The sequence below is a fragment of the Apus apus genome, chromosome Z (genome assembly GCF_020740795.1).
Source record: "Apus apus isolate bApuApu2 chromosome Z, bApuApu2.pri.cur, whole genome shotgun sequence".
NCBI lineage: Eukaryota > Metazoa > Chordata > Aves > Apodiformes > Apodidae > Apus > Apus apus.
In genome coordinates this window covers 43,072,347-43,085,897 of record NC_067312.1, presented here as the reverse complement: position 1 = coordinate 43,085,897, position 13,551 = coordinate 43,072,347, and the positions used below count along the sequence as shown (strand labels likewise).

Below are 13,551 nucleotides of genomic sequence, written 5' to 3'. Positions count from 1 at the left end.
CTGGGCAAACTCAAATGGAAAAGGAAAATCCAATGCCAATGGCATCCTGGGGTGTATTAGAAAGGGTGTGGTTAGTAGGTCAAGAGAGGTTCTCCTCCCCCTCTATTCTGCATTGGTGAGGCCACATCTGGAGTATTGTGTCCAGTTCTGGGCCCCTCAGTTCAAGAAGGACATGGAACTGCTGGAAAGAGTCCAGCGCAGAGCCACAAAGATGATGAAGGGAGTGGAACATCTCCCTTATGAGGAAAGGCTGAGGGAGCTGGGTCTCTTTAGTTTGGAGAAAAGGAGACTGAGGGGTGACCTCATCAATGTTTACAAATACCTAAAGGGTGAGTGTCAAGGAGATGGAGTTAAGCTTTTTTCAGTGATGACCAGTGATAGGACAAGGAGTAATGGATACAAATTGGAGCACAGGAGGTTTAAGGTGAGTATCAGAAAAAATATTTTTACTGTGAGAGTGACAGAGCCCTGGAACAGGCTGCCCAGAGAGGTTGTGGAGTCTCCTTCTCTGGAGACATTCAAAACCCGCCTGGACGCCTTCCTGTGTGATGTACTCTAGGTGACCCTGCTCTGGCGGGGGGGTTGGACTAGATGATCTTTCGAGGTCCCTTCCAACCCCTATGATTCTATGATTCTGTGATACCATTCCCCATCACTTCTGAAAGATCATGGAAAACAGGAGAGGTGCCAGAGGACTGAAGAAAAGCCAGTGTCACTCCAGTCTTCAAAAAGAGCAAGAAGGATGATACAGGAAACTACAGACCAGTCAACCTCACCTCCATCCCTGGAAAAATGATGGAGCGGCTCATTCTAGAGGTCATCTCTAAGCACATGGCAGAGAAGATGGTTATCAGGAGCATCCAGCATAGATTTATGAAGGGGAAATCAAGTTTGACTGATCTGATAGCGTTCTATGATGGTGTGACTGAGTTGGTAGATGCAGGGACACCAGTTGATGTGTCTACCTTGACCTTAGCAAGGCTTTTGACACAGTCTCCCATAACATCCTCATGAGAAAGCTCAGGAAGTGTGGGGTAGAAGAGTGGACAGTGAGATGGATTGAGAACTGGCTAAACAACAGAGCCCAAAGAATGGTGATCAATGGTGCAGAGTCCAGCTGGAGACCTGTGACTAGTGGAGTTCCCCAGGGATCAGTGCTGGGTCCAGTCCTGTTCAACCTTCTCATCAATGATCTGGATGAGGGGTCAAAGTGTATCCTCAGCAAGTTTGCTGATGACATGAAGCTGGGAAGATTGGCTAAAACACCTGAAGGCTGTGTGGCCATTCAGCAAGATTTGGACAGGCTGGAGAGCTGGGTAGACGAACCTAATGAGGTTCAACAAGATTAGAGTCTTGCACCTGGGGAGGAATAACAACATGAACCATTACAGATTAGGAGCTGATCTGCTAGAAAACAGCTCCATGGAGAAGGACTTTGAAGTCCTGGTGGACAACAAGTTATTCATGGGACAGCAATGTGCCCTTGAGGCCAAGAAAGCCAATGGTGTCCTGGAGTGCATTAAGAAGAGTGTGTCCAGCAGATCAAAGGAGGTTATCTCTCCCGCTCTACTCTACCCCAGTAAGACCACATCTGGAGTACTGTGTCCAGTTCGGCTCCCCAGTTCAAGAGGGACAGGAATTTACTTGGAGCACCCAATGGAGGGCTATGAGGATGATTAAAGGACTGGAACATCTGTCATATAAGGAAAGGCTGAGAGACTTGGGGCTGTTTAGCCTGGAGAAGACTGAGAGGGAATCTTATTAATGTCTATAAATATCTGAAGGGTGGGAGCCAAAAAGGAGGTGCCAAACTCCTTTCAGTCATGTCCTGTGATAGGACAAGGGGCAATGGATGCAAACTAGAGCACAGAAAGTTCCACCTCAACATGAAGAAAAACTCCTTTACTGAAAGGGTTACAGAGCACTGGAACAGGATGCTCAGAGAGGCTGTGGAGTCTGTTTCTCTGGAGACTTTCAAGACCTATCCGGATGCATTTCTGTGTGGCCTGCCCAAGGTGGTCCTGCTCTGGCAGGGGGGCTGGACTCAGTGATCTCCAGAGGTCTCCCTTCCAACCCTCAACATTCTAAGATTCTATGCTTCTCTCCATCTTTGTTATACACCTCCTTTGTATATTGAAAGGGTACTAAGGTCTCTCAATGGCCTTCTCTCCAGGCTGAACAATCCCAACACTCTGAGCCTTTCCTTACAGAAGCTTTCCAAACCCGTTGTTAATTTTTGTGGCCCTCCTCTGGACTCACTCCAACAGGTCCATATACTTCTTCTGTTGGGGTCCCCAGAGCAGTGCTCTGGGAGGCAGTGCTCCAGGTGGGGTCTTCCTAGAGTGGGATAGAGGGCAAGAATCATATCCCTTGACCTGCTGACCATGCGTCTTTTGATGCAGCCCAGGATACAGTTGGCATTTTGGCCAGCAAGGACACATTGCTGACTCATGTCTAGTTTTTCATCCACTAGTACTCCCAAATCCTTCTCCACAAGGCTGTTCTCAATCCACTCATCCCCAAGTCTGTCATGATATTGAGGATTGCCCTGACACAAGGGGAATGCACCTTGGACCTTGCACTTGGACTTGCTAGACTTCATGAGGTTCCGATAGGCTCAGCTCTCAAGCCTGTCAAGGTCCCTCTGTGTGGCACCCCTTCCCTAAAGTTTACCAACTGTACCATTCATCTTAGTGTCATCTGGAAATCTGCTGAGAGTGCAACTCAGTGCAACTGTCTATGTCATTAATGAAGATATTATATAGTACAATCCCTTAAGACACACCACTCACTGCTTGTTTCCATTTGGACGTTGAGCCACTGATTGTAATTCTTTGGATGCAGCCATAAATTCCTTACGCATCTAACAGTCCACCCATAAAACCTGTATCTCTTCAATTTAGCAGTAAGAATGTTGTGAAGGACCATTCCAAATGCCTTACAGAAGCCTAGACAGACAAGATCTGTAGCTCTTCCTTTGTCCACTGTTGTAGTTAGTACATCACAGGCCACTAGATTAGTCAGGTACATTTTGTCCTTCTTGGACAGCCACGTTGTCTGTCTCTAATTACCCTCCTGTCTTCTGTATGTTTTAACATATCTTCCAGGAAGATCCATTCCATGATCTTAAGGCTAAGTTACAGCCTGAGTTTTGGTTTGAGGTTTAGCATTGTCAAAGATGTTTCTCCATCTCAGGGGATTAAAAAAAGTGTCACACATCAGAATTTTTTCTCATCAGGGATTTACATTAAATCCTTTTTTGTGTGATGTCCAACGCCTATAAATTCCCAAATGAAACCCCCCCACAAAATTAACTTAAAAGGATACTTGATGGATTAGGGGAATGGTAATGAGATAAAGATCTCTATCTCTCTTTCAATAATGGGCCAAGTCAGCAGTGTTCAAAAGTCAATCAGACAGCTGAGTGGTGGTCTGCACTCTGAGATAAGCTACTGATCCCATCATTGTTAATTATGACCAGAAGCACACATTATCACCACCCCTAATAAAAACAGCCAGCTTCAAACAGAAGAGACTAAATTGGCATGAAGACTGTCACTCCTTTTGAAAGTACTTCTAAGCGTTAGGTTCCATCAACACAGAAACATGAAATGAAGAGGAGCAAAAGAGAATTTAACCAGAGCTATTTAAATATATGTGTAAGACCATGTGTTTTATTCTTTGGGCTTCTTCCCAGCATAACCAGACACTGTCTCAGTTTCTAGGCTACTATTATTTTCTTTTTACAAGTAAACAAACAAAAAACTAGAAGTGAGAAGTATTGTAAGAATCATTTTCTCTCCTACAGAACAAACTGAGTTAAAGCCGATCATGCTCGTAACAAATTAGTATTTTGGGGGTTTTGTTTTCTGGGTTTTTTTTAAATTGTTTTTTTTTTTTAATAAACTACCTTTGAAAGGTTTTCAATATTAACATAAACATTGATTTCAATGCCATCTAGACAACACACTACAAAAGCGCAAACATCAAATCATCAATATACCTGGATAACTATATAAGAACCCGTTGAAGATATATGAAAGCTGCCTTTAGTTTTCAGCATTTAATTTCCACTGCTTTTACTGCTCTGGTCTGTGAGATGAAGTGGCACATATAGTGTTCAGTAAATCCAGTATAAGAGGGAAATGAGTGTTCAATACTTGATCCTCATTTTCCCAAGTCTGATCAGTTCCTAAAAAAACAAGGAATTGTGACATCTTTCCTAACTTCCATGTGTTTGAGTTTTTCTGGCCTTGTAAATTAGCAGTTGCTGCTACGGAAACCTTCTGTTCGACTTTCTGGCTGAATGTATTCCCCCAGAAATGTGGGCTGGAATAGCTTTCAGCATTATTTTCCAACATTCTCTAATGGGAGCAGGATAATTAACATTAACATTGAAGACTTAAGAGTAAAAAACTCTCCTGCAATGGATTTATAGAAGAGGGAGAGAATAGCAACTTTCCTTAACTTTCATTTAACTCTTCCTCAACTTCCATGAACGTTCTCACTCAGTACAAGGATTCTTGCCAAAGATTATCTTACTTCTTTTGAGTTTGCAGCTGGCAGAGTAATGAACCAAGGACCAAGAAGCAGTATGCTAGCAGTCAGTGAGCATATAGCTCAGGTGCAGTGACAGACACAGTAATAAGTCTAGGCAGTAATGTATATTCTGTGCCATAAAAGCAAACATTCTAAAATCTAAGATATTGTTACCTAATGAAAAATTTCAAAACATATCTAATTTTGAAACAGTACCTTGGTTTATAAAACTATGATCAAGACAAGGATTTCTTTTGGCTGATTTCATGGCTATCTCATAACTAAACCAGTAATTTCTAAACTCTCGATTCCTATAATATGTTGGGTTTCCATAACATCCAACTACATCAGATTCCTACAGAATAGTAAACCTGAGCTCTTATTTTGGATTTCACTTGAAAGTGGCTAACCCATCTGGAAACCCACCCTTCTGATCCACATTTGGTGATATCAAGATTAGAGCTGTACTTGCAGTTAACTTCAAAAGAGTTAAGGACCTAACAGGAAAGAAAAGGAATACAATGTATTTCAAATGCTGACTGCCCTTTCCTCGTCTTCCCCTGGCAAAAAAAAGAGATCCTCTTCCTTCAACAGACTTTTGATAGCTAGGGCTGAGTCCCAAAGCATTTTGACTAAGACCATCACGGCATTCTCCTAAATACAAAACAATGAGGACAGAACCTTGGATAGACATTTAATCCATCTATTTGCTCTGAGACAAAACCAGATCCAGGCAGTAGACAAAGCTGCCTAGTCCTATCCTAACAGATGCTTCTTCCACACAGAGAGCAGGTCAGCCTAACTTAGAAACAACATAGCTCTGAGGTGAAGGTGTTGATATATAGCTCAGCAGTGTGAAGACAACAGTGATCAGCCTCTGCCTTTCCACTTTACTAAATCACTAGGGCTTTCCAGTTTAAGAAACTTTCTGATGTTCTGCTGCTTATGCACATATTGCACGACACCCCTTCTTCAGAGGAAGACAAACTTGAACCACCATGGTGCGGCTCACCTAAACTGTATTGTTCATATTAGTAGACTTTAGGATGATTCTGCCTGAACTTACTGACAAAGGAAGAATCTTGTTTTGTGGGTTTTATTTTTTGTTTCTGGAATAGCCACACCACCTTCTCAAATGGAGAATGAAAACAACATCACTTTTCTGCTGGCAACTACATCAGCCCAGGGCTTCTGGGATAAAACCTTAGAGCACAGTTAAACACTCAGCACAGTGTACAAATTAAGTAGTTTGATTATTCCATGTCATTTGTCCTTTGAAAACCCACAAGGATAAAAACCTATAGACAATCACCCTTTAGTTTAATCTCAGTATCAACATTACTTATTGGGGGGAAAATGTGCTTTCAGAACATTTAAGATTTAATCTTCAATTTAGCTTGAAAACAAAACAAAACAATGTTTGTGCTGTTCCTGGAACTCCCCCAGTACCTTTCAAAACTTTTAACTTCTAAAACTGTACTACCTCTCAGACTCAGGCCCTCCAGTGTTAATGCATCTAACTTCTCTGCACAGAGTTAACAATACCTACAACCTGCTACATGCTTCCATCTCTGATGGAAGCCACATACATGGTTTCCTCATAATTCCTACATTCTAATTCTTCCTTAGTTTTGTACTGCTTTCCTGCTTTTCATTCTTGCCAGTCAGAGGTTTTATAATTAAGAGTAAATAAAAGGTGAATGCTGGAAAACTTCCATAATTTTATTAATAACAGCTGTTCACACATAGTAAAATTCAAGTGCAGGAACAGATTTTTCACGACACTTATACTGTTCAGCAGGGCCAGAAAAAATGCTCAATATTTAAACTATCATATTACTGCAACAAAGCTAATTACCATTTATTACAGATCTACCTTATAATGTTATTTCACACCCTCCTGGGATTAATTCTGCAGAGATCACCCCATTACTTCAAAAGAAATGCTTTACCTGGTGAAACTGTCATTGCCATTATACACCAACAAAAATAATTTGAAGCAGCTAAATGAAGCAGACTATCTCTTAGCTTTACAGCATATACTTAAATGTCCATTCTCAAAAGCTTCTTCTTTTCCCTTCTGAACTAACTTAACATGGTTCACCAATGTAAAATGCAAGTTTGGGGTCACCTGGCTCTGTGACATATGAATAAAGTTAAATCAATCAGAATTGTTCAACTATTCAGGCTCTCAACTAGTTGCTATTAACTTTGGTGGACACAGATAACTTCCAAAGAAGTAAAACCAAAACAACAAACCCTTTCTAGTGGCTGCAAACAGAATATCCCTTTGTGATGCACTAAAAGTAAATAAGTATGTTCTTAAATATGTTCTAAATATATGTTCTTTCTATGTTATCACACTGATACCCAGATGATATGTGTATAAAAAAAATATTAATTTATATATACATCTATGTGTCTATATAAAATTACATAAAGGTATTTTCCATCCAGAATGAAATTATGTTTCCTTAGAAACACCTTCTGTGAAATAATACATGTTCACTGATCTAGTTACAACACATATCAAGATGTATGTTAACTATTTGTCCCATTTACAGCTGTGAAAATATACTTTGGTAACTACCCACAACTATTTTGAAGTGTTCAGTGTGACTAGGACAGACCAATATAAATACAAGTAATAGTAAAAATAAGAAAGCTTGCTTATTTCTCTAGTTGGAAAATATAAAACATATAAAAAACATAAAACCAGGGTACTCCACTGTCGGTTTAATGGACCCACTTCCTCTTCAACTTATCTACATAAAGCCAAAGTCTATGCTAATTCACCAAATTCTGCATGTGAATCTTTAATTCAGCTGAGACGTATACAAAAATAAATGCATACAAATCCTGCATGTTCTCTGGATATTCACCTTATGTTCAAAAGTTTTTCCACATCAGACTGGTTGCCATTCACATTAATTCAAATGGCTTATCTTCCATCCATTTCCTTTGCTAATGCAGAGCGAATAAAAGGACACTCACTCATCACACAGTTCTCTTCACTGACACATCTGCTATCTCAAACACGAGAAACACCTACCCCTTAAAAAAACATGTTTTGCACATGACACAATACCAGTAAATATGCTGCAAAATAGTAAGCGCTGTCACACACCTCCAGTACTTAGTTTGGCCAAAGTTTATAGATTTGTGGGCACTGCTAGTCTGCTAGCATGATAATGCCAGATTATTTTCTTAGATACTCAAGCAACTTCCACCTGAAAAAAAATATATAGAGTGTAGAGGCAGAGGACATCCAGGATTGAAGGTTTATGACTACAATCCATCATGCAGGCTCAAATGCTGCTTTCTGAGAACAGGCAAAATTTCCATGGAAAACAGGAAAAATAATATGGACAAGAACCAGAACACATGGCTCTTTACTGCTTAACAAGAAAATATGCACACACATGCTTAAATACAAGCATGAGGAATACTGTACATTTTGTTTGGCATGTATCAACATAAAACATTAAAACACCACTTTTTTTTTCCAATTATAAAGACAATGCAAATGTTTTACAACTAACAGCAAACAATGGATGGACATTAACAACTGCAACCTCTGGAGAACAATCAGAGGGTTTCACAAAGTGTTGAGCAGTAATGAAATCCAGAAGAATTTACAAAATACATGAGATCAAAACCTAATTCAGTGAGTGACTGAATTCGTTCCAAAATGCCTTAACCATTACAGCCAAATTGTGCTAACCGAACTACTACTATATCTTTCCAATATGCTTCAGTGCTTATTTTTGTATTCTGGCTTCTTTTGAGTTACAATAGTTTAAAAAAAACAAAACAAAAAAACAAAAAAACAACAAACAACACCTTTGTCCTGTTCTAATCTGTTCCAAAAATTAAGCAATTATGTACAACAAAGTACCTAAATGTGGTATTTTAATGTTTAATCACAGAGAGGGCTTATTTTTAAACTAATACTTAAAGTAATTGTACCATGTAGTACAAATTTTCCATGAACTTTGTACACTGTTAATGCACAAAAAGGGTTTATGGAGATGTGTGTATGTCTGCATTTGTGAGAGACACACACAGAGTAATGGGGAAACTAACTCACTTTGCAAGGGAGCATTGTATCTTCAAGTAAGTTAAAGAGAAGACCCCTACTGATCCAAAAGCGTTACTTTTTTTCTTTGTATTTATGCTACAGGGGTGCACTTGTAGGTATGTATGTCTGATTTTCAAGCAAGAGAACAATCTGGCATAACTATGTATATTTGTGCCTTAAAACCCTTTGAGTTAATAATACCTTTCACTATGCACTTCGAACAAGTCTGAGGATCGTGCACAGACAATTAACATAGATCAGTGTAAACTTCACTAGTACTCTCCTTATGAGCCAAAGGATAAACCTCAGTCCCACATTCAAAAGCCTTTAAGCCACTTAGGCTGTTAAGCCCCACAATACTTTACAAAGTGGGACTGAGAAGTTGGCACTTCTGAAAAAAAAACAAAAACAAAAACAAAATCAGGTTTGCCTAACTTCACACGAAATAAAATGAAGTAACATTAGTAATTCAAGCTTTGAGGAGGAAAGAGACATAATGGAACAGTAAAAGTCTAAAAAAAAAAAAAACAAACAGCTTTTGTGCTACCAGCCTCACCGTTTTTAATGACTACTTTTTTTTACTCTATAATGGCTTCATCTGTCTCATAACTGTGTGAATGATCCACACAAACAACACAAACTTAACAACCAAGCAACTATCTATGCTGGGGAAGTAGTAAGCAGTAGTAAGAGTGACTGAAAAAACAGAAGTGCTGTGATAAACCTAAAAAAACCCCACTAATAAAAAGGTTTTCCTCAAAATTTGTTTATAAATTGAAACTTGAGTCTCTACCCAATCCCATTACTCCAGCAGTGGTTCACCACTACACTACATTTCACAAGATGACATCATTAAGTGTTAATCCAAACAGCTGCACATGCACACACACTTTCTGTCAAATGTAGGACAAAGCAAAACACCAAAAATGTGTGCACAGTAACAATTTCTGTACTTGTTTCATTACAGAAGTGTATGATAACCTGTTTTAAGAATGAGCAGCCGAATGTACATTCCTCTTGGGTCTCTAGTACATCATGCCTGTGATTGATTGGTTTGCACTGATACTAATGCATGCAAAAACCTTTCATATTGGCACTCAAGAGTCTTCCTCAATACTTTCTACAGCTCAGCTTCTTCCCTGTTCTCCTTTAAGTCACTGCACCACATTTGGTCCAAAAGAATGATGCATCTGGACCCAAATCTACCACCATCTATTCCTACACTTCAAACTACCAGTTGTAGGACCCTGTAAAGCAGTACAAGCACTGCATTAGTGATCACAGAAAGACATACCTGAATTCCTTCTCTGGGTAATATATATTGGTCTCATTCAGTAAATTTCATTCATGTTTTAAAACCTGGGAGAAGCCTCTAGCACTAACACAAGAAAAATCAGGAAAATGTGGAAACAATTTGGACCTGAGTAACAAGTCACAAATGCCAACTGTCTCTCCAGAGCTGAATGTGTATCATTAACGAATTATACCTAAACATCCTTAAAGTTAAGCAAAGATGGAGCTATCTATCCCCTATTTTATCTTTGTGAATCTTCAGTCATGACATGCACTTTCATCAACCGAGATCAGGCCAAAATGAGACAATGTTACTACTGCGAGTGCTGACGCTGTCTCCACCGCTCCTTTCCCACACCAGTTAAGGATCCAAACACCTTCTCCACATCCAGAAGATAAGTTGCAGGAAATAGCATACTCGTATGGAATCACTAAAATGCATTCTGACTTTTGCTTTTAACTCCCCTTACCTCACTGATCAAGAAATTTACTCCCCCCATATAAATCACTACTTTCATATACATGATCCAAGACAGAAATCTTCAGCATAAACATCCCGTGTCCACTTGGAACAGCCCCACTCATCCACACACCAGACAGTGGTGCGGACATATTTCAAGGCCTGAGAGTCCCCAGATGAAGACGTATTACCACAGAAGCTACATGACATTGTAGAGAACACTCGATAAGGGCAGATGCATTTTAATTCAAAATGCTTGTTTCCACACAAGACAAATAGATAAACACTGCCTCTGCATTGTGGCTCCAAAGTAACAATCTCTGCTTCAATTAAAGAGAAATGCTACAGTAGATTTTATTTCCTGAGAAGTGTGTGGATTTCAAAGGTATTAAAGATCCTGTCATCCCTCTGCATACTTCAGGTTATTCCTCAGCATCTGCAGCTTTACGTTTCCCTTTTCTTTCTAAAAACAGGTCTACAACCTGAGCATGAGCCCCTTATCCCAGTTTACCTCATGAAACAGAAGTCATAAAAAAACGCACCACAAAACAACCCGCCACCAACCAAAACTAAACCAGTGAGCCAACAGCCTTCCCGAGGCTCACAGAACAATGCAGATATTAAACCCGCCACCATAGATCTGCACAGCAACTCCCCTTTGAGTCCCTTCGCTAATCCACTTCCTTGTCATCCCTCTCCTACACGCACCGCCGCCGACATTTGCCCCCCCATCCCGCACCCCCGTCACTCACCCGCCATCCTTCCCCTTTCCATTTTGGAAGGCCGTTCCCCACACCAAGCCCACCGCAGCCATCCGCCCCGCAGCCGGCGATCCCCGCGGGCGGGCACACACGCCCCGCCGCGGCACAGCCGGCGGTTCCCCGCGGCAGAGGCGGCGAGCGCCCGGGGGCAGCGCAGCCGGTCCTGCCGCAGCCCCGGCCCCGCCGTCGGCTGCTTCGGCCCCGCCATGGAGGCAGCCCGAGGCGCCGGCAGTGCCCGAGCTGCAGCCCCGGCGGCAGCTGGTGCGTGCCGGCAGCGGCCCAAGCCGAGGAGAGGCCGGGCCGGGCCGGGCCGGGCCGGAGCCCGGCCGCCTGCACTCACCCAGCAGCAGCAGCTTCAGCTCCCGGCGAGCGTCCCGCTTGTCCCGGCGCAGCTGCCGCTCGATCTCGTCGTTGATCCGCCGGGCTTCCTTGGCTTCCTCGCTCAGGCAGCACGCCATGATGGACTCCAGAGTCATTCTTCCTAACTGGTTCAGACACAACCCCCACCCCCCCTAAAACTGCACGCACACACACACGCACCCCGCCGCCGCCGCACCGGCCCCGGGGGGCACAGGCGCTCTTTGCCCGGGAGCCCCCACCGGGCGCCGCAGGGCAAGCGCAGGCAGCTGCCTCGATGCCACACACGGGCGCAGAAAAAGAGGCAGGGCCGCTGGCGGCGCGGATCCCCGCTCCCTGCCGCTGACACCCGCCGCTGCCAACTCCTCCTCTCCTCTAAATCATGCACCAAACAACATGGAAACATCCACCGCGGCAGCAGCAGCGCTACTCAGCCGAGCCAGAGCCGCCCCTCGCCTTGCTGCTCCCCTTCCCTCGCCGCCGCTCGTAGCCAACGCGGCCGCCGACTGTCCCCGGCGGGCGACACCCCCACCGCCCTCCGACGCGACCACCCCACCCCCTGTGGAAACGCTAGTGCCCGCTAATCCCTCCTCCACCTCCGCACACACATGGCCCTGCCGCTCCCCGTATCCTGCAGCTGGAGCCCAGCTCCTGCTGGGTAGGAGAGCCCGCAGCAGCTCGGCGACCTCAGCGTGTGCCCGGAGGGAAGAGCCTCCTCCCGGCCGAGCCTCCTTCCCGGCGGGGCGGGCGCTCGCCTCTCTGGCGGGGAGTGTCGTTGCCGGAGACCTGCTGCGACTGCCCGGCCAGTAAGGACGAGAGAGGCGGCGAGTGGCGGGGAGGAAGAGGAAAGCAGGCAGGCAGGGGTTGGGCTCGCCCGGCTTTTCAAGGGCTCGGCTCCGCGGGCGTGGTGAGGCAAAAATATGGCGGACCGTCTCTCCCGCTCTCCCCCCGCGCCACCGCACGCCGGGGCGAGCGGCCGGGGGAGCTGGGCCCTCCCAGGACGCCGCCCCCAGCCGGGCCCGGCGGCCCGAGAACGGCCCCGCCCTGCGGCGGCGGCGGCAGAGGGCAAGCGGAGGGGAGGTGGGGGGAGAGACCCAGCGGTTTCTCACACCAAATGGCCGCGAGGAACGCAGCCTCCTCCGGTTCGTCCTGCAGGGCAGAGCTTTTCCCTAGCGCCTGGCGTTGTGTTTGCTTTCGCTTCCTTTGTTTTCAGTCGGGGACACACATTTTTCTTGCGTGTCCATCCTAAGAGAGATGACTTGGGTTGGCAAGGACTGGGGGAGGGGGGAGATGTGACAACTGACTGGAGGGGAGGGAAGGCAAAGGGAGGGGAGAAGGACCTTCACCCTCAGCCGGAGTGGAAACGCGAGGCGGGACACGCGTACAGCAGCAGGCACGGGGAAGTTTTGATGCCCCCAGCCCTTACGCCCTGCCTGAGCGGTTCCGTCATCTGCAGAGGAAAGCAAAGGCGTTTGCCACAAGAGCACTGGGACACTTCCACCGCCTCACTGAAAGGAACCGATACCGTCACTGCGTTCGGTATTCCGCTGTTGCAAACCTCTCTTAAGCCACCCCTTGCCCCAGTCTGGGCCTCGCTGACCGCAGTCCCGGTACCAGTCAGGTTGTCCTCACATAGCCTCACGTAGCCCCCAAGGGGATGGCACACAATTGGATGGGATGTACTGACGCAGCTTCCAGTTTTTGTGGATTCATAAATTCCTTGCAAAATTCCCACACCTGCCCACCTCCGTATTAAACTGTTTGGGAATGTTGCAGAATCTGCTGGGAAACTAGCCTGTGAAGTGGGTGGAGGAGCACATCATTCTCTGTCTTCTAGCTTTGGGTAAGATGTCCTTTCCAGCACCTCTTGATGTGTTTTGAAGCCCATATACTCTTTCTGAACACTCTTCATACATACTGACAATATGAATTAAGCAGGGGTCGCCATAATGCTTAAGACTAGGAAGGAATTAAGAAATGAGAATAAAATAATCATGAAAATAATACAGTCAATCCATTTTTAGAGCATGAAAAGGATTTTCATTACTTTAAAAAATACA

At 44.3% G+C, this 13,551-nt stretch overlaps 1 protein-coding gene across 1 annotated transcript in view; it reads right to left on the bottom strand.

Moving 5' to 3' along the window:
- The window catches only part of LOC127395393 (guanine nucleotide-binding protein G(q) subunit alpha-like), a 132,428-nt gene extending 120,439 nt beyond the window's left edge, over positions 1 to 11,989 (bottom strand). Inside the window, exon 1 of the mRNA XM_051642321.1 lies at positions 11,475 to 11,989. Within this exon, the coding sequence (XP_051498281.1) occupies positions 11,475 to 11,610 (136 nt within the window). The 5' untranslated portion in view covers positions 11,611 to 11,989. The remainder of the gene's footprint in view (positions 1 to 11,474) is intronic.
- Positions 11,990 to 13,551: the final 1,562 nt, after the last annotated feature.